Raw genomic sequence first — 21,039 nt, 5'->3', positions numbered from 1 at the left:
AGGATGAGACAGAGTCTGGGATTATGGGTAAACAAAGTCTGAGATTGTGAGTCTGGTAAATTTGAGTTTGTGTGTGTGTGTTGCTGTAAATCAGGAAGAGCTTAGAGTTTATATCAACCCACCTGAGCCAACAAAGTTTCCGTACCTGAGTGGGGCAGAGGCTTGTGTTTGGGAGGCCAACTTGGGAGTGAGTGTGGGTAAAACAGGGTTTGTGCTCACATGAGAGTGAGGCGAGCTCTTGAGTGTCAACCTGGGGGTTGTTGGGCGAGCTGGAACCGTGCCTGTGTGTGTGCGCGCGCGCCAAGTTGGATTTCTCCTTTGGATGGGCGGCGGGGACGCGTGATCGCAGGAGGCCACGTTAGGGTCCCGGCGCGCAGGAGGTGCGGCCGGCTGGGCGGGCGAGGCGGGCGAGCGGAACACGCCGCCGCTCCGGCCCAAGCGCTGCGCTCGCTGACTCGGGGCTCGCAGGGGACTGGCAGGAACCGGAGCAGCACTGCCGCCTCTGGCGCGAAGGCTCAGGCGCCTCCTCCCGCCCCAGTCACTGTGGTTCGGCGCACGCTGCCGGCTGCTGCCCTTTCCGCCTTTGGGGAAGAGAACCCACGGGCCGCTGTCGCGATCCAACCATGGCCTCGGGCCGCAGAGGCTGGGACAGCTCCCATGAAGACGATCTGCCCGTGTACCTGGCCAGGCCGGGCACCACCGACCAGGTCCCGCGGCAGAAGTACGGAGGCATGTTCTGCAACGTGGAGGGCGCCTTCGAGAGCAAGACGCTGGATTTCGATGCCCTGAGCGTGGGGCAGCGCGGCGCGAAGACTCCCCGGAGCAGCCAGGGCAGCGTCCGAGGCTCGGGGAGCCGACCTGGCGCCGAGGGGGATACCCCGCACCGGGGCCAAGGCCGGGAGGAGAGCCGGGAGCCCGCGCCCGCGTCGCCCGCGCCCGCTGGGGTGGAGATCCGGAGCGCCACCGGCAAGGAGGTTTTGCAAAACCTCGGCCCCAAGGACAAGGTAAGGGGGCCCGGGTTTCCTCTCCGCCTGTCCTCGCTCCCTTTGCAGCCCCGGGGCGCCTTGGCCCGGACACAACTTTCTCTCGTTCACTTTGTGGGGGGGATGGAGGACTAGGGGGAGGAAAAGGGCACCCTCCGCCGAGTGCATCGAGACCTTCCAGCCCAAATCTGAATTATTCACGCGCGTCCCCACTGTAGCATCTTTGTGTGCGCGGGACACGGGGTGCGTGGGTCCCCTCCCCTCCCTGCCGCATCCCCGGGCCATCGGTTCTGAGTGGGTGTGTCAGCCCGGCCAGTGCAGGAAGGCTGAGTGACTTCTAGCCCTTCTCTCGGTCTGAGTACCCACCCGCACAATTGTCTTCTTGATCTCCCTTCTGTCTCTAGATTAAATCTCAAGCCAGGTCACCAGGGCAAAGGGCAAACTGGTCCCGGGAAAACGGGGTCATCTCCATAGTACCCGGATGAAAGTACAGGCTGGGCGGTTTCCCCTCTCACTCTTCCAACATCAGCTCTGTTCCTGAAACTTTTCAGTGTGGAGCCACCAGACTAAACACCCGAAACCCCTTGCTTCTCTTCTGCCCTAGGTCGACATTTCACATCTGTGTTTGTTAAGTGTATATTTGTGTAGGTAGCTTGGCGCGAGGCTGGGGAGCCAGGAGGCTGGGGAGCCAGCTGTCTGGGGAAGAGTGGTATTGTATTTTTGAAAATAGGCAAGAGTATTAAGGGCGCATATTAAACTAGTACAGCTGCAAGTTCCCTACTGCTCTGCCATGTGCCAAAGCCAGTTTTTTCTGTGTGTATTTTTTCAGAAACTCATGTCACACTGAACTTAAGATATGGCACTTAAGATGTGGCACTGAAACTCAGCTTGCCCTCATTTATTTCATAAAAAATCAGGACCATAGTTCAGAAAACTCAGGGCCTGGGCGGGAGAGATTGGAGTATTCAGGAGTTCAAACTGACCCTTTTGAGTTGGGGAACAATAGTAATCAGATACCTCACCCTTGTCTAGATAATGGCTGCAAAATCCAGCCTGCATATATTATATTGGACTAATACGGTTATGAATCATAACCTGAAATGGAAATGTTTGCCTCAGAGCAATTAAAGTTAATGCTAACCCAAGTTTTAGATGTTTTTCCATTAAAATGCAGCGAGCCAGTGAAAGGAGAGAACTCTGTGCTGCTTGATTTTTGGAAGTTTAAAAAAAAATAAACTAAGTTTTAAGAATTGATAACAGGAAAGAAAGTACCAAAATGAGTATGGTTTTAAGGTGCCTTTGGGGAACATCACTGTGTCTTGGAATCACTCATTTAGTTTGTGATTTTCACATCATCCTTAGAATGTGGGATTCCTCTAGGTCCCACTTAAATACCCTTTTAGGAAAAGCTTCTGATCTTTTGGGAAGGGTTTGGCTGATTTTGAAACTGAAGAATGGCCCTAGGGAAAGATTATTGCCTCTTTTCAGATCTGACTTTGATAAGTATTGAAATGTCCCCTTCCTGATTCGAAGGGATGGGAGAGGTGATGGAAAAGGTCGGTAACAATTGCTATGAGTCAGTGCTGTTCCCTTTGCTGGAACACCCCTGATGTAAGCCAGATCATATGCCTGGTTTGCAGGATTTAAGAATGGTAACTAGAGAAAGGGAAAATGTTCCTCTTTTAAACCCAACATGTCTTTCTTTTTCTTTCTTTTTGCAAACCCTGTACTTTTGGCTCTTAATTGAAAAATAATAATACAACCAGGATTTGTAGTGCTACGTGCTTATTTCTAAGTTCGGGCTTGCTGTCAGCTTTATCCAGACCATGTTATTATCTCTAATTTAGTTGAATCACACTGATCGAAGAGACATCAGAGGTTATCTACTTCTGAACTTATTTCCTCCAGGATGAAGATAGGGTGTTTGGATTTATCTTTGTGGCTGAAATGCCTGGTACATTGGAGGTGCTGGATAAAAGTTTGATAAAACCCCCATAATGAAGCCATCTCTTTCGCTATGTAGGTACAAAATCATTATCTGGTCTCTGTTTAAATATTGCCATTTTCAGGGAGCTCACTTCTTCACATGAAGCAATTTTGGAGGATTTTACATTAAAAAAAAAAGTCCAAGTCTACCTACCTTAGTTTCTACAAACTATTCTTGGTTCTGGGAATATATGAATAACAATGTTTCCTTATGGTGAGATATTTTAATGAGTTTAAGCATGTAGGCTTGTGTATCTGTCAGAAAAGCTGAGATAATGTTGCAGTAACAAACAGTCCTCAAATCCCAGTGGCTTAATCGAACAATAATGGTTTGGTTTTTGCTCCTGCTACTTGTCTATCATGGATCTTCAGGACAGCTGTTAATCATTGCCCTTCAGAGACCTAGACTGATGGAAGTTCCATGTCCTCACATCCAAGGTAGGAAAAGCATGTGGTAAATTGCTCATAGGCTCTTAAACTCCCGCACTGAAGTTATGTATATGACTTATGGCCATATTTCCTGGACCAGAGCAAATCATCAGTTCATGTTCAGCTTCAAAAAAATTGAGAAAGTTAACAGTCTTACTAGGATTCTGTAAACGGAGATTAGAAATATTTGGGAAATAGCTTTAATCTCTCTCCCAGATCTGGGGGTGGATTAGTGGGATGAAAACTGGCTCAACCATTATAAATTATGTGGCCACAGATGTGTAACGTATTCTGCGGGCCTCAGTTTTCCTCTTTTGCAAAATGCAGATAACAGTGACTACTTTGCATATGGTACTCAATACATGTTAATTATTATTACCCTTTGCTTTTACTGCCTTTTATATGTTTTAGGGCAATTAATCACATTCTCCCTAAAATTCTCCTTTTTAGCCTTATTATTCCTAGTTTCTTCAGCTCTCCCTTCTATGAGCCTTTCACCACTTGAATTTCCTTTTCAGATTATATTATTAATATACTTTATAAATATTCTTTCAAAAATATAATGCCCAGAACTGAACACAGTGTTCTACATGGGATATGGCCATGCCCAAGTGCATTAGGCTAGTTACTTTCCCTGATTTATATACAACTTATGATTCTATAGTAAAGATTACCCATAATAATCCAGTAATCCATGTCCTGCTGTTGGCGCCATAGTAAATTCTATGTCATTCAAGCCTTCAGAAACTTTTCCACATGAGCTAGGATGTTGTTTTTCAGTTGCTAAGTCATAGCCAACTCTTTGTGACCCCATGGACTACAGCATTCCAGGCTCCTCTGTCCTACTGTCTCCTGGAGTTTGCTCAGATACATGTCATTGAGTCAGTGATGCTATCTATCCATCTCATCCTCTGTCAGCCCCTGCTCCTTTTGCCTTCAATCTTTCCCAGCATGAGGGTCTTTTCCTATGAGTCAACTCTTCGCACCAGGTGACCAACCTATTGGAGCTTCAGCTTCAGCATCAGTCCTTCCAACGAATACTCAGGGTTCATTTCCTTTAGGATTGATTGGTTTGATCTCCTTGAAGTCCAGGGTACTCTCAAGAGTCTTCTCCGGCCCACAGTTTGAAAGCATCATCTCTTTGGAGCTCAGGCTTCTTTATTGTCCAACTCTCACATCCGTACATGATTACTGGAAAACCCATAGCTTTGACTATATGAAGCTTTGTCAGCAAAGTGATATCTCTTCTTTTGAACAATGCAATCTAGGTTTGTCATAGCTTTCCTTCCAAGGGGTAAGTGTCCTTTAATTTCATGGCTGCAGTCACTGTTCACAGTGATTTTGGAGCCCAAGAAAAGAAAATTTGTCATTGCTTCCACTTTTCCCCCTTCTATTTGCCATGAAGTGATGGGACTGGATGCCATGATCTTAGTTTTTTGAATGTTGAGTTTCAAGCCATTTTTTTCACTGTCCTCTTTCACCCTCATCAAGAGGCTCTTTAGTTCCTCTATATTTTCTGCCAATAGAGTAGTATTATTTGTATATCTGAAGTTGTAGATATTTCTCCCGGCAATCTTGATTCCAGCTTGTGATTCATCCAGCCAGGCATCTGTCGTGATGTACTCTGCATAGAAGTTAAATAAGCAGGGTGTCAGTGTACAGCTTTGTTGTACTATTTTCCCAATTGTGAATCAGTCCATTGTTCTATGTACAGTTCTAACTGTTGCTTCTTAAAGCCAGGATATCTGCATACTATGTTGCTACAGTTGAACTTAAAACCAAAAGGAAAGAAAAACCCTTTAACTGTAGGATTTTAACTTTTTCCCCTTCTATAATATTCATAACCATTTTAGCTTATTTTTCTACTATCAGGATAATTTTAAAGCTTAGTTCTATAATAAAATATCCCTTGTTCCAGATTTGGACTGTCTATAGATTTGATAATATCTCTTTTTGAACATTTTCTATGTGCCTGACATAAATAGTGGGAAGATCTGCCCTTGCCCTAAATTGTGGTTACATGTCAAGAACAGACACACACACACACACCCCCCACACAAATCTTCCCACTACATGCACCTTAAAAACCACCTACATCTCCCTGCCAGCCCATTATTCAGTATGCTTGGAGCTCAGTTGCTCAATCTTTGAGAACAGTCTTTGCTACAAAATCCTTATTCTTGCAAGTTAATTCTGCAGCTATCAAAAGAGTTTTTTAAAAAATATCATGATAAAATTAAAATATGCTTTATCTCTAGCATATGTAGTTATTAATTCCCACCTGAAGGAAATCATTTTGGTTAATAAATGAATACCTTATGAAAGGATTAAATAACAAAAGTGTTTTTCCAGAATAAAAATGTAAAAAAAAAGTCACTGAATTATCCGCCAAATGCCAAGTTCCAGGTTTGAGATATCCCTGGGTGTTTCTCTTGCGGTTCTGGACCTATTTGTAAACATTTTGTTAAATTGCATGTTTACATTTTTCTCATGCTAGGCATTCATATTGCCAAAATTCTCCACACAACTTTTTGTTTATAAATTCTGACAGTATAAAAAAGGCAATTCTAAGTGAAAAGAAAATATTTTTTCACCATTTGTCAAGATGGTTTCCACATATGCAGAATTTTCTCTAGCAGTGAAGAAATTACTAAAGGGAGGAGAATTATGATATATGGTCTGCCAAGACCAAATGATTCTGCAAAGACTGTCATCTGTAAAAACAAAGCAATGACATTATGATTACATAGGTCTATTGATAACTCCCTTTTGGGAACTGGGGATCCTTTCTAGTTCCCAGCTTCTCACATGGGCCACTTTTGTGCAAAACATTTCCTTATGAATTCAGCAGGGCTTTTGGTTCTAGGAGGAGAGAATTTTGAAACTAATGAGATGTGCTTCTTACCTTTTACCATTTGCTTTTTTTTTTTTTTTTTTAATCCTGGGAGATGGTTTTCAAAATGATTCAGAGAAATTGAAGTCTTTGTCCTTACCCTCCACAAAGGAAGACAGCTGGCAACAGAATTCTAGGTCTCTACTCATCCGCATCCATACTCTGTAATGCAAAGGCATTTGCTGCTCTGACAAACTAAAGTATGCACTCAGGCTGGGGGAAAAAGCTCTTACCTGGCCCTCAGGCCGCACTTGAATTTGAAAGTATATTTACTTAGCCAAACCTGGAAGTGTTTGAAACCATTCAAAACTTTAGTTTAGTTTGACAGTAGGCGTTTGAGGATCATAAAAACTGCGCCTTCTAAGTAATGCTATGATTGGCAGAGTTCCCTCAAAGTAATGGTCCCTGGAGACAGGGTTTTGCTGACAATGCTTGTTAGTAATGTTTTAGAAGACCAGAGGACTGTCTGATGCTTTTCTGTTAGTGATTTCTATATCTGATTCTGTCTATGATTAGTTTCCACTGAGCATTATTCCTGCAAATAATGTTCCTGTGAGACAGCGGGTAAAGCTCCCTAGGAAGAGGAAATCTGACTGAGAAGAGTGCCATCCTTGAGTGCAAGTTCAGCCCTCCTTTTGCAGGACGAGGAAGAAGGTCCATTTGGGTGTGTAAGGACATTTTAAAAATTAAACTTTTAGGAAAATGTTAAAATTTATCTCACATGATATTCAAAAAACAGTTTAATTCCATCAAAATTGTGAAATGAGGCAGAAAAAAAAAGACAACTGGGTAAACCATTACACTTCCTTTAACTATTAGTTTTCTTCAGCTATACAGTTTGGGTAAGTTGTTAAACTTGCTTCCCAGGTGGCTCAGACGGTAAAGTATCTGCTTGCAATGCAGGAGACCTGGGTTTGAGTCCTGGGTCAGGAAGATCCCCTGGAGAAGGGCATGGTAACCCACTCCAGTATTCTTGCCTGGAGAATCCCATGGACAGAGGAGCCTGGTGGGCTACCATCCATGTGGTCACAAAGAGTCGGACATGACTGAGCGACTAACAGTTAGGCAAGTTACCTCACTTTTCTGAGTTTTAGTTTCGTCCTTTCTAAAATAAAGGGGCCGGACCAGATGGTCTATAACCTTCTCTGATTGTGTACCTTTATGCACAAAATTTTAGAGCATGCTCTCTTTCTGTATGCATATATTATATATACATATATGTGTACACAGATGTGCATATATATAAATTACATATATATAATGTATATAAATATATTAATATCTTAAGGCATTATTAAATGTAAAACTACATATATATGTTATTGTTGTTGTTTAGTCACTAAATCGTGTCCAACTCTTTTGTGACCCCATGGATTGTAGCCCACCAGGCTTCTCTGTCCATGGGATTTGCCAGGCAAGAATACTGGAGTGGGTTGCCATTCCCTTCTTGAGAGGATCTTCCCGACCCAGGGACTGAACTTGTGTCTTCTGCTTGGCAGGCCATGCATATATGTAAGTTACATATACAAATAATTTATTAATATCTTATGACATTATTAAATACAAAGAAAAAGTACAAACTGAAAAGGAAATGTTTTCAGAGATACAAGTGCATCCTGATATTTTTTTCTTATACTCTGGTGGCTTGTCTTGCCCACCTAGTTGGGTGAGTGCCTGTAAGTCTGTGATCTTTGGAACAATGCTGTAGCAGTCAGTGGTTCTAATACTCTAGTCATTAGTGAATTCATTGTCAGCCTGAGTTCTTCAGGGACATATCCTCTTTTATGGACTAGTAACTGGAGAAAAGTTCACAGCCCTTGAAGGTTTGTGATGAGGCTGCAAGCCAGGTGCTGGTTAGTGCTCAGTGTACTTTATTATGTGTGGGGTTGGGCCAGTGGGATATGGATAACAAGGGTCACCATAAATATAATGAGAAGTCCCCAGATCTCCCTTTATGCACTAATTTTCTGTTTTCTCATTGATTCAAAAACATTTACTAAGCACTAGTTATGTAGGTGCACAATCAAAAACTAGTATTGGAGGGTCAAAGATGAATGAAATAGATAAACATTAGGAAAACATAAACTGCATTTCATCATAATCTCCCAGAAAAAATTGCCGTTAACAGGAGTATACTTTCTCTATTTCAAAATACAAGTGGGAACATGCAGCATTATCTGTTTCTAAGCAATTTTTTTAAACCACTTTTTGAAGCATGTATTAAACTTTATTTCTGAGAGTAAGTTTAGGTTCATAGCATAATTGGGTGGAAAGTACAGAGATTTCCCATATTTTTCATGCATAACCTCCTCCATTCTTGCATAACCACCTCCATTACCAGCATCAGAGTTTGTTGCAATTGAGAATCTATTGACACATTCTCATTACTTGAAGTCCATGGTTTACATTAGGGTTCACTCTTGGTGCTGTACATCCTCTGGATTTTGATAAATGTATAATGACATGTATCCATTATTATTGTATCATACAGAGTATTTTCACTACCCTAAAAATCCTTCGTGCTGTGTATATTCATCCCTCTCTTTCCTTTAACCCCTGACAACTACATTTTAAAAAACTGTTTCTATAGTTTTGCCTTTTCCAGAACGTCATACAGTTGGAATCATATAATATCCAACATTTTCAGGTTGTTTTATTTTATCCGTAATACGGATTTAAATTTCCTCCACGTCTTTTCATTTTAGCACTGAATATTCCAGTGTCTAGATTTACTACAGTTTACTTATCCATTCACTTACTGAAGGACATCTTGGTTGTGTCCAGGTTTTGGCAGTTAGGATTAAAGCTGTTGTAAACTTCCCAGCTTTTTGTGTGGACATAAATTTTTAATTTGCTTGAGTAAGTTGAGTGTGATTGTTGGATTGTATGATAAGAATATGTTCTGTTTTGTTAAAAAAAAAATCTCTAAATTGTCTCATAAAGTTTTGTATTCCCACCAGCAATGAATGAGAATTCCTTGTGCTCCACACCTTTGTCAGCATTTGGTATTATCACTATTTTGGGTTTTAGCCATTCTAATAGGTATGTGGGGCTTCCCTAGTAGCTCAGACGGTAAAGTGTCTGCCTGCAATGCAGGAGACCTGGGTTCGATCCCTGGGTCAGGAAGATCCCCTGGAGAAGGAAATGGCATGTAGTAATATCTCATTGTTGCCTTAGCTACAACTGTGTTGCAGCTCCCTAATGACAGAACATGCTGAACATGTTTGTATATGCTTACTTGTCATCTGTATATTCTCTTCTTGTAGGTGTCTGTTCAGGTCTTTTGTCCATTTTTAAATTGGGTTGTTCATTTTATTATTGTTTTAAACATTCTTTTATATTTTGTACAAGGGTCGTTTATCATTTGTGTATCTTACAAGTATTTTCTCCCAGTCTGTGGCTTGTCTTCTGATTCTCTTGTCATTTTGTTGTGTGGAACAGAAGTTTTAAATTTTTAACCAAGTTCACCTTATTCATTATTTCTTTTGTGAATTGTACCTCTGTTGTATCTAAAAAGTCATTGCCATACCCAAAGGCATTTAGATTTTCTTCTGTCTTCTAGGGATTTAGAGTTTTGCATTTTACATTTAAGTTTGTGATCCATTTTGAACTAAATTTTGTAAAGGGTGTAAGATCTGTCTCTAGATTCATTTTTCTCTTGTGGATGTCCAGTTGTTCCAGCACCATTTGTAGAAAGACTGTCTTTGTTCCATTGTATTCTCTTCACTCCTTTGTCCAAGATCAGTTCAGTTCAGTTCAGTCGCTCAGTCACATCTGACTCTTTGCAACCCATGAATCAGCACGCCAGGCCTCCCTGTCCATCACCAACTCCTGGAGTTCACCCAAACTCATGTCCATCCAGTTGGTGACGCCATCCAGCCATCTCATCCTCTGTCATCCCCTTCTCCTCCTGCCCCCAGTCCCTCCCAGCATCAGAGTCTTTTCCAATGAGTCAACTCTTCGCATGAGGTGGCCAAAGTACTGGAGTTTCAGCTTCAGCATCAGTCCTTCCAATGAACACCCAGGGCTGATCTCCTTCAGAATGGACTGGTTGGATCTCCTTGCAGTCCAAGTGACTCTCAAGAGTCTTCCCAAACACCACAGTTCAAAAGCATCAATTCTTCAGTGCTCAGCTTTCTTCACAGTCCAACTTTCACATCCATACATGACTACTGGAAAAACCATAGCCTTGACTAGATGGACCTTTGTTGGGAAAGTAATATCTCTGCTTTTCAATATGCTGTCTAGGTTGGTCATAACTTTCCTTCCAAGATCAGTTGACTGTATTTATATGGATCTATTTCTTGGCAATACCGCACTGTCTTGATTACTGTAGTTTTATAGTAAGTATAGAAGTTGAATAATATTGGTTCCTTAGTTTCTTATCATCAAATATTCAGATTGTCCATTTCTTCTTGTGTGAGTTTTAGTGGATTGTGTCTTTCAAGGAATGAGTCCATTTCATCTGGGTTATCAAGTTTATGGGCATAGAGTTTTTCATAATACTCCTTTATTATCTTTTTAATGTATATGGAATTTATGATGATATCCCATTGTTTTTTCAGATATATGTAATTTATACATATAATTTATGTCTTCTCTTTTTTCTTTAACTATCCTGCCTAGATACTTATCAATTGTATTGATTTTTTTGAAAAATCAAGCTTTTGGTTTTAATGTTCTCTGTTGTTTTTTTTTGTTTTCAATTGAATGGATTTGTTCTGATTTTTACTTTCTTTTCTTCTGCTTAATTTGGATCTAATTTGTCTTTCTTTTCTAGTTTCCTAAGATGAAAACTTAGACTTGATTTTAGACCTTTATGCCTTTCCAATATATGCATTCAATGTTATACGTTTTCCTCTAAGCACTGCTGTAATTTCATTCCGTGGATTTTGGTATGTTGTGGTTTCACTTTTATTTTCTCAAAATATTTTAAAATTTCTTTTAAGATTTCTTCTTTGCCGCGTGTGTTACTTAGAAGGGTGCTGTTTAATCTCCAAGTATTTGGGGGATATTCTGGCTATCTTTCTCTTATTGATTTGTAGTTTAATTCTACTGTGGTCTGAGAATAAATATTATGTGATTTCTATTATCTTAAATTTAGTTAAAAGTATGTTTTATAGCCCAGAATGTGGTATATCTTGGTGAATGTTTTGTGTGAGCTTGAGGAGAATGTAAAGCCTGTTGTATTTGGATGAAATAGTGTGTAGATATCAGTTATAGCTAGTTAACTGATAGTTCTGTTACATTCAACTATGTCTTTATTGCTTTTCTGCCTACAGGATTTGTCCATTTTCAATGGAGGGGTATTAAAATCTCTAAGTGTAATAGTGGATTTATCTTTTTCTATTTGAAGTTCTATCAGATTTTGCCTCACATACTTTAATGCTCTGTTTTTAAGTACATATACATTTAGAATTGTTATACCTTCCTGGAGAATTAATCCCTTTATCATTAAATAATACCCTTCTTTATACCTGATGACTCTGTTTCTGATATTCATTCAATCTCTTCAAACTGTGGAGTGTGTTTTGTTTTTTTTGCTTTTAGTATAGTTTGTTATTTTTTGTTGAAAGCTAGACACATGTACTAGGTAAAAGAAACTCTAGTAAATAGGCCTTCACTAATGTGGTGGTAAGATGTGGGTGGAGGGGAAGCATTCTGCAGTGCTATGATTAGGTCTCAGTCTTTTGATGAGCCTGTACCTCTGAAATCTGAACGTTAGCAACTTCACAGCCCTTCCCTGTCACGCATTAGGTGGGACAGGATGGCTGGAGGGGACTGGAGTTGTGTACTTTCCTTCTCCCACATGGAAGGCTAGAGGTTCTTAGTATTGGATATTCCCTCCCCCGCATCAGGTAGATTAAGCTCTGATCAAACTCCAGCAAGTTAGGCTCTGGTGAAGTAGTTTCTTCTGAAGGCAGGCCTTATTTGGAACAGAATGCTCTGGTATATATAAAAATACTCTTCTCCCAGCAAGAAGCCACAGGGCTTTTTCTCTAATATTCGCTCTGAGGATGAGATAGAACTGTTGGAGGCAACAGTCACAGAACGTTTAGGGTTCTCTGGTAACTGGATAACTGGGTCCCCTGGCATTTTTAACTCTCCAAGTTGACAATGCTGTGCCTCCAGCAATTCATCAATCCCAGTTCAGCTCTTCTTACCTCAGCAGTGTTTCCTCTGGGGGTGTTTGCTCCTGACTTTCTGCTCAGGTGAGGTGTGATTCTGCATTCACCCCTCTGTTTCCTCCAATCTGGGAGGCAGTGGTTTTCTCTGTGTCCTTACCTTTCTGCTGGATCTAAGAACTGGTAAATTTTTTCAGCTTTTTACTTGTTAGGATGAAGTGGCAACTTCTTAGCTCCTTACATGCTGGATCTGAAATTCTAAACTATTTTTTTTTAATCTAAGTTATTATGGTACCTTTACAGAGCATCAAAGATTTTTCCAAAATATAACTTACAATAGCAATATAGTACTCTACTGTGAGACATCATGTATTTAATCACTTATTCCTTCTAACTGGACCATTTAAATTGATGTTTTTGTTTTCAATTTTGACTTCATTTTTACTTTCCCTTTTTTTGCTGTTGTAAATAAGGAAGTGGTAGACCTTCTTCTAGCTAAATCTTGTTGTATACCCATTTCATTACCATTTGTCTGTGGGAATTTCCTATAAATGGACACTTGTGGTATGGTCATTTTCATGCTGCAGGATTACTGAGCATGGGGTGGTTGCTTCCAGTGTGGAACTTCATGGGCAAGATTCTACAGTGTATAAAGCCAGGAAAGTGTTTTGTGTAAATTGTGTAAGAAAGACAGATACAGTCTAGGCCAAACTGCTCAATAGCAGATGAGATTAAGGGAACACAAAGCCAAGTAAATGCGGACAAAGTAAAAGACATGAGAAGAAGATTTTAAGTCTTAGCTGGAGATAAAAACCAATGAAGAAAGAAATTTTTAAAGGGCGATCTACCAAAATTCTCCTTGGTAGAGAATTTTTCTCTACCAAAGTAGTTCCTACCCTAATCTATAGTAACTTTACTTTTCCTTGAGTTTAGAGTACAAATATGAGCTTCAAGGTATATTCTAATGAAAAGATCATTTATGGAATACTAATTGATGCAAGATGCTGCTGTTTCTAAGCCTCACAATAACTCTACAAAATAGATACCAACAGCTTCATAGTCTGGAAGAGAAACTGAATCTGAGAGAGATGATTTGACTTCCTGTAGTCAAAAAAACTAGAAATGAACAAGTTAGAATTTAAGCTCTTAGGTGACCCAATTGCTTTTTATATACCACTTTGCTGTTCCCTTATTATATGTTGGCAGTTAAGAGTTAGTACTGAATAGGGCCCAGCACCTAGAACTGGCTTGGTTAAGAGGGTTATCCAAAATAGACTGTCTACTGGTGAGACCTGTGGGAGAGTAAGAGGACTGTACTCCTAGAACCAAAAGAGTTTGGTAGAGTCCAAAAGGTGAACTCAGTGGCTAAAGCTGAAAATATTGGAAGTGAGGTGGCCCTAGAAAGAGACCAGGAGATAGAGCCAGGGAAGGAATGAGTAAACAGGGACTCAGATAGTTATCATGAAATGCTACAAATGCCTAATAGTTATTTTTTTTTTAATTTATTTTTTTGAACTATAGTTTATTTATAATTTCCATTAACTTTGCTATATAGCAAAATGATTCAGTTATACATATAAATGAAGTGAAGTGAAGTCGCTCAGTCACGTCCGACTCTTTGTGACCCCATGAACTGTAGCCTACCAGGCTCCTCTGTCCATGGAATTTTCCATGCAAGAATACTGGAGTGGGTTGCCATTTCCTTCTCCAATACATATATACTCTTTTTAATATTATTTTCCATTGGATATTTAATGCAGTTCCCTGAGCTATATAATAGGACCTTGTTTATCCATTTTATATGTAATATTGTAGTTTGCATTTGCAAATCCCAAACTCACAATCCATGCCTCCCCCACCCCATCTCCCCCTTGGCAACCACAAGTCTGCTCTTTATGTCCCTGTGTCTGCCTCTGTTTCCTAGGTAAGTTCATTTGGGTCGTATTTTAGATTCCACTGTAAGTGATATCATATGGTATTTGTCTTTCTGACTTACTTCACTTAGTATGAAAATCTCTTAAGTCCGTCCATGTTGCTCCAAATGGCATTATGTCATTCTTTTTGATGGCATATACTGGCAGTAGTGAGTAGTATTTCATTGTGTATATGTACCACATTTTATTTATCCTTTCATCTGTTGATGGACATTTTAAGTTGTTTCCATGTCTTGGCTGCAGTGAATAGTGCTGCTCTGAACATAAGAGTGCATGCATCTTTTTGAAATACATTTTTGTCTGGGTATACTTCCAGGACTCGGAGTATTGGGTCATACGGCAACATTATTTTTTGTTTTTTGAAGAACCTCTATACGGTTTTCCGCAGTGGCTGCACCAATTTACATTCCTACCAAAAACATAGGAGGGTTCCTTTTTCTCCATACCTTCTCCAGCATTTGTTATTTATAGACATTTTTAACGATGGCCATTCTGACTGGTGTGAGATGGTACCTCATTGTAGTTTTGATTTGCATTTCTCTGATAGTTAACAATGTTGAGCATCTTTTCATGTGTCTGTTGGCCATCTGGAAGTCTTCTTGGAGAAATATCCATTTAGGTATAATGCCCATTTTTTTATTGGATTGTCTGGGTTTTTTGGTTGAGTTGTGTGAGCGGGTTGTATGTTTTGGAAATTAAGTGCTTGTCAGTCACATCTTTTGCGAATATTTTCTCCCAGTCCATAAGTTGTCTTTTCATTTTGTTTATGATTTCCTTGCTGTACAGAAGTTTATAAGTTTGAATAAGTTTGAATTGGTCACATTTGTTTGCTTTTGCTTTTGTCTTATAATTATTTTCATTGGGTGCTGTGGCTTGCTGGTTGCTTGACCTGGTTTAAAGTTGCTTGCTAAGGGCAGATAGTATTTAAAGGATGGTGGCAGAGACGGAGTTCAGATCCAGGTCTGCAGACTCCAGAGCCCATGCAGCACTATTAATGACCGTCTCTTTTGAGAGCTGAATCACTTGGTTTATTTCTAAGAAGCTGGACTATATCCATACAGAAAAGCTGCAGTCCTTACATGGAATTGGATGTGGGCGATGGAGGAGCTGTTTTCCTCTGACTATATCCTGTCACTTAGATAGAAATAAATAAAGTGAGGTGGAAAGTTGTGTGATAAATGGATACTGAGAATGAAAAAAATACTGTTGGTGAATGGTGGTATCTCACACAATTGGTAGGCAGGGAAAACCTCTCCAGAGGTGTAGTTTTCTCCTACACACCACCAAGGGAGAGTCAGGAAGCCAGTGAGATTACAAGTGGGGAGCAGGGAGTGGGAAATAGGTGGAAGTGATTTGAAATGAAGACAATATCTGGCAATTCTTGTTTTCAGCTAAGTGTCTGAGAATAAAAGGATGAGGTGTCACTGAATTGTCTATAATAAGAGTTTGTAAACTTTATCTGTAAAGGTCCAGGTATTAATAGGAAATATTTTAGGCCTTTCAGGCTGTAAGGTATCTGTCCTGGCTACTAAACTCTATACAGCAAAGCCGTCCATAGACAGTGTGTAAATGAATGGATGTGGCTGTGTATCAATAAATCCTTAGTTGCAAAATCAGGTGGTATGCTGGATTAGACCCAAGAGCAATAGTTTGTCAATCCCTGATCTTGAGTACAATAAAAGGGACATAGGGGTGTGTGTGTGTGTGTGTGTGTGTGTGTGTGTGCTGGAATGGCAGAATGAGTAATGGCAATTTGTCAATATGAAAAGATTTAGAAATTTGAAAGAAGTATAGGAACTATGCAAGATAATCTAAAAGGCTCAGAAACACCTGTCCACCTTTCAAGATGTCTGAGATTGAGGGAGGATATTAAAAATAAATGTGTATCAGACCATAAAGAGGAAAACAGTGCAAGCAATTTTAAAAAACATTTTATTTACTTAGCTACTTATTTCTGGCTGCACTGGGTCTTCATGGTTGTCTGCAGACTTTCTCTAGCTGTGGTGCTCCAGCTTCTCTTTGTGGTGGTTTTTCTTGTTGTAGAGCACAGACTGTAGCCATGCTGGCTTTAGCAGTTTGTGTGTGGGCTTAGCTGCCCCATGGCATGTGTGGACTTAGTTCCTGGGTCAGGGATTGAACCTGCATTGGCAGGTGGATTCTTAACTGCTGGGCCACCAGGGAAGTCCCAATGCAAGCTATGTTAGAGAATGAAATATGAAGTGGAGGCAAGGCTTTGTAAAGAACAGACAAGAAAAGGAGGTTGGGGGTGGCGGTAAAGAGGATGACCTGGAAATGAGAGTGAGGAAGAAAGAAAGGAAGTCTGAGCGATTAGGAGGAGGAGGAGGTCAAGCTTTGCTGGGGTGCTCGAAATAGGAGAGGTGCGAGGCAGCAAACATCCTGGAGCTGCAGAGCTGAGCGGGGCTGGTGGAAAAGACTTCTTGGCAATTGTGAACAGAATTCAGCAGTACTAAGTGAACAGGGAGGAGGCTAGACTCACTCACTCTTTTGTAAAATTTTCTTCTGCCTACTTGAACCAGTTCAAAAAGAACCACCCTCCTACTCTTAAGACATGTCAACAGATTGAAAATAAGGAGCTTTGGGAGTGGACATAGTGGCTCATCCAATAGTGTCTTTAGGAATTTTCAGGGAAAGTGTCCTTGGGTGAGTGTTTATTACCTCTTGGAAGATGTGTGCTCACCGTTCAGGAAACCTGACTTTGGGGTCAGCCGCAGCCGATTACGCAGGAGGCCTGCTGGCAGAGTCAGTGGTTTTCCACTCACTCCTTCCTTCATTGATTCTCTCATCCATCTGTGCGTCCAACAGATATTTATTGAGAGTCCACCATGAGCCTCTTCCGGATCACCAGCAGTCAGGGATCTGTCAGGCACTTGAAGGGACTGTGTGGAAGAGGTGATGGCAACTTTAAAAATGAGTGTTCTGAAGCAGGGAGCAGGTCAGAGGAAGGGAGGGCAGGAAATGGATATTAGCAAAAAGAGTTTTCCATCGCTAGACAAATTCATCCAACTAGACTGTGGAATCTCAGAACTAGAAGTTTCAAAGATCATTTTGTCTCTTTCACTTTAGAAACAGGAAAATTGAGACCTCAAGAGGGGAATAAGGATAAAAAATAAGATTTAATGAGTGCTTATATGCCAGGCACCATTTTTTTTAAACAGTGGTAAAATATGACATAAAATGTATCATTTTTAAACATTTTCAGTATATTTCAGTCATAGTAAGTACATTTACAAGGTTGTACAGTTATTGCCACTCTCTACTTCCATAGCTTTTCCATCACCCCAAAAGGAAACTCTCCACCCATTAATTAGTCACTCCCCATTCCCCTCTCCCTCCAGCCCTTCAGTTCAGTTCAGTTCAGTTCAGTCCCTCAGTCGTGTCCGACTCTTTGCAACCCCATGAATCGCAGCACGCCAGGCCTCCCTGTCCATCACCAACTCCCAGAATTCACTCAAACTCACATCCATCAAGTCGGTGATGCCATCCAACCATCTCATCCTCTGTCGTCCCCTTCTCCTCCTGCCCCCAATCCCTCCCAGCATCAGAGTCTTTTCCAATGAGTCAACTCTTCGCATGAGGTGGCCAAAGTACTGCAGTTTCAGCTTTAGTATCATTCCTTCCAAAGAACACCCAGGGCTGATCTCCTTTAGAATGGACTGGTTGGATCTCCTTGCAGTCCAAGTGACTCTCAAGAGTCTTCTCCAGCACCACAGTTCAAAAGCATCAATTCTTTGGCGCTCAGCTTTCTTCACAGTCCAACTCTCACATCCATACATGACCACAGGAAAAACCATAGCCTTGACTAGACGGACCTTTGTTGGCAAAGTAATGTCTCCGCTTTTCAATATGCTGTCTAGGTTGGTCATAACTTTTCTTCCAAGGAGTAAGCATCTTTTAATTGATTGCCCTTGGCAATCACTAATCAGCTTTCTGTCTCTATAGATTTATCTGTAATGGACATTGCATATAAATGGAATCGTACAATATGAGGCCCTTTTGTGCCTGGCTTCTTTCAATTAGCATAATGTTTTCAGGGTTCATCCATGTTGTAGCACCCATCAGTAGTTCATACCTTTTTTATTTTACCTTTTTCCAACTCTGATGTCCAGAGTGGTCTTTTTCTACCTTCTCCCTCTTGCCTTTACTCTGTAATACTTAAAAATCTAGCAACTGCATATTTCTAAAAGTAGCACTCAATGTGTGAACTTTACAAACGAACCACCCCACTTTATTCCTTTCTGTGGCAGGATAACGTTCCATTTTCAGTTCAGCTCAGTCTCTCAGTCATGTCCGACTCTTTGCGAACCCATGGACTACAGCATGCCAGGCCTCCCTGTCCATCACCAACTCCTGAAGTTTACTCAGACTCATGTCCATTTAGTCAGTGATGCTATCCAACCATCTCATCCTGTGTCGTCCCCTTCTCCTCCCACCTTCAATCTTTCCCAGCATCAGGGTCTTTTCAAATGAGTCGGTTCATCGCATCAGGTGGCCAAAGTATTGGAGTTTCGGCTTCAGCATCATTCCTTCCAATGAATATTCAGGACGATTTTGTTTAGGATGAACTGGTTGGATCTCCTTGCAGTCCAAGGGACTCTCAAGAGTTTTCTCCAACACCACAGTTCAAAAGCATCAATTCTCTGACACTCAGCTTTCTTTATAGTCCAATACTCACATCCATACACGACTACTGGAAAAACCATAGCTTTGATTAGATGGACCTTTGTTGGCAAATCCATTTATCATGTGTTTTTTTCCATCTACCTGTTGATGAACATTTGGGATGTTACTTCTTTTTTGGCTGTTGTGAATGGTGCTGTGCCAGGCACTTTTAAAAGAATTTTACATTTAATTCTGTTTACAAAAACCCTGGAGAGTATTACTCAGATTTTATAAATGAGAAAAAAGAGATTAGGTCACATGTTCAAGTCACACACTTAGAAGAAGGGGGCTGATAGGGTGGAGCCGAGACCCAAATTTCCTATTTCCCTAGGTAGTGCTCTTTCCACTCTGCCCACTAGCTCAGCTCTGTGAGGGCACGACCTGCCACTTGCTCCTGACTGCTCTTCCTTAATTCCTCCACAGTCACATGTGCTCAGTGTATTTGCTGTAAACCAGGTGAACTGAACCTCTCTAATGAGTAACATATAGGAAGCAAAGGAAGAGATGGGGCTTCCATGGTGGCTCAGTGGTAAAGAATCCGCCTGCCAGTGCAAGAGATGCAAGTTCGATTCCTGGGTTGGCAGTGTCCCCTGGAGGAGGAAATGGCAACCCACTCCAGTATTCTTTTTTTTTTTTTTTTCACTCCAGTATTCTTGCCAGAAGATTCCCATGGACTGAGAAGCCTGGTGGGCTACAGCCCATGGGGTCACAAAAGAGTCGGATACAACTTAGCAACTAAACAACAACAACAAAGGAATGACTAGAGATTATTTATAGGAAGTTACTTTTTATTTTAACATTAAATGTGTAGAACATCTGATTCAATAGCAGGATACTGTAAATTATTTATGGCCTATTCATAGGACAAAATACTATGGAGCCATTAAGAACAATGCTATGGAAGCACAGTGGGTGAGAAAGTGTTCCTGGGTTAGTTAGACCCACCACCCTCTAAAGGAAGCCACCATCAACAACTCAAGTAGGAAAACAGGTTTACAGAGGTTCAATAATCTGCATGAACGAAGACAGCTTGCAAGGCCAGAATTCTGTCTATATCCCCAAACCCACACTGTCAGCCACAATAAAAAAAATTAAACAGAAATTTAACAAAATCTTAGCATTGAGATAACTTGTGTTTTCTTCTATTTCTTCAGAACATTTTTCACATTTTTTTTTTATCTTTTGGCTACACCGCACGGATCTCAGCTCCCTAACCAGGGATCAAGCCCATGCTCCCTGTGGTAGAAACAGAGTCTTAACCCACTAGACAGCCAGAGAAGTCCCAAGAACATTTTTCACATTTTTTTTTTTTTTACAGTGAACTTGCATTGCTTTTGAAATTGAGTAAAAGCATTGCATTTTCTCTCACAAAGAGAAGAATCCTGCTTAAATGAACTTCAAAATGTAGTTGAAAAAAAAAGAGGAAATCTCTCATGGGGGAAAATATGGGCCACAAGGAAAGTAAGGAACAGTGCTGGCAAGAAACCCTCCATGGAGGTCTGGTTGTAGGGTTGCTTTATTGTCTCAACATTTGGGAACTATTAATGGGTGCTGACCACCCCTTTCCTTAAATAAGCATTTTTATTTCCCAGTTCCTTGCAAAGCTCTTCTGATGATTTGAGAGAGTAGTTAACAAACCACACCAAATCAGATGCAGTTGTAGCCTGGCAGAAATTGGACATGTTCAGTTACTTAAGTTACATGCTTCAGTTCTCTAACCTATCTAAAATTTTACCTTGCTCTCACCTCTTTTTTTTTTTTTTTTTTAGAATTTTTTTCTTAATGATGAAAACTTTGAAGATCTACTCTTAGTAATTTTCAAGCATACAGTATAGCATTATTAGCTATAGTTACCATGCTATATACTACCTCCCGTGACTTACTTATTTTATAACTAGAAGTTTGTACCTTTTGACTCCCTTCACCCAGCTTGCCCTCCCCTGCCTGTGGCAACAACCACATGTATCTATGAGGTTTTTTGTTTTTGTTTGTTTTGGGTTTTTTTTGAG

General features: G+C 40.7%; 1 protein-coding gene across 1 annotated transcript in view; it reads left to right on the top strand.

Moving 5' to 3' along the window:
• The first annotated feature begins 389 nt into the window (after nucleotides 1-389).
• DPYSL3 (dihydropyrimidinase like 3) overlaps nucleotides 390-21,039 on the top strand; it is a 117,380-nt gene continuing 96,730 nt past the window's right edge. Inside the window, exon 1 of the mRNA XM_061423900.1 lies at nucleotides 390-1,004. Within this exon, the coding sequence (XP_061279884.1) occupies nucleotides 624-1,004 (381 nt within the window). The 5' untranslated portion in view covers nucleotides 390-623. The remainder of the gene's footprint in view (nucleotides 1,005-21,039) is intronic.

Source organism: Bos javanicus, chromosome 7 (genome assembly GCF_032452875.1).
Source record: "Bos javanicus breed banteng chromosome 7, ARS-OSU_banteng_1.0, whole genome shotgun sequence".
NCBI classification, from domain to species: Eukaryota; Metazoa; Chordata; class Mammalia; order Artiodactyla; family Bovidae; genus Bos; species Bos javanicus.
The sequence above is the reverse complement of the archived record's forward strand: the minus strand, read 5'-3'. Positions and strand labels throughout refer to the sequence as shown.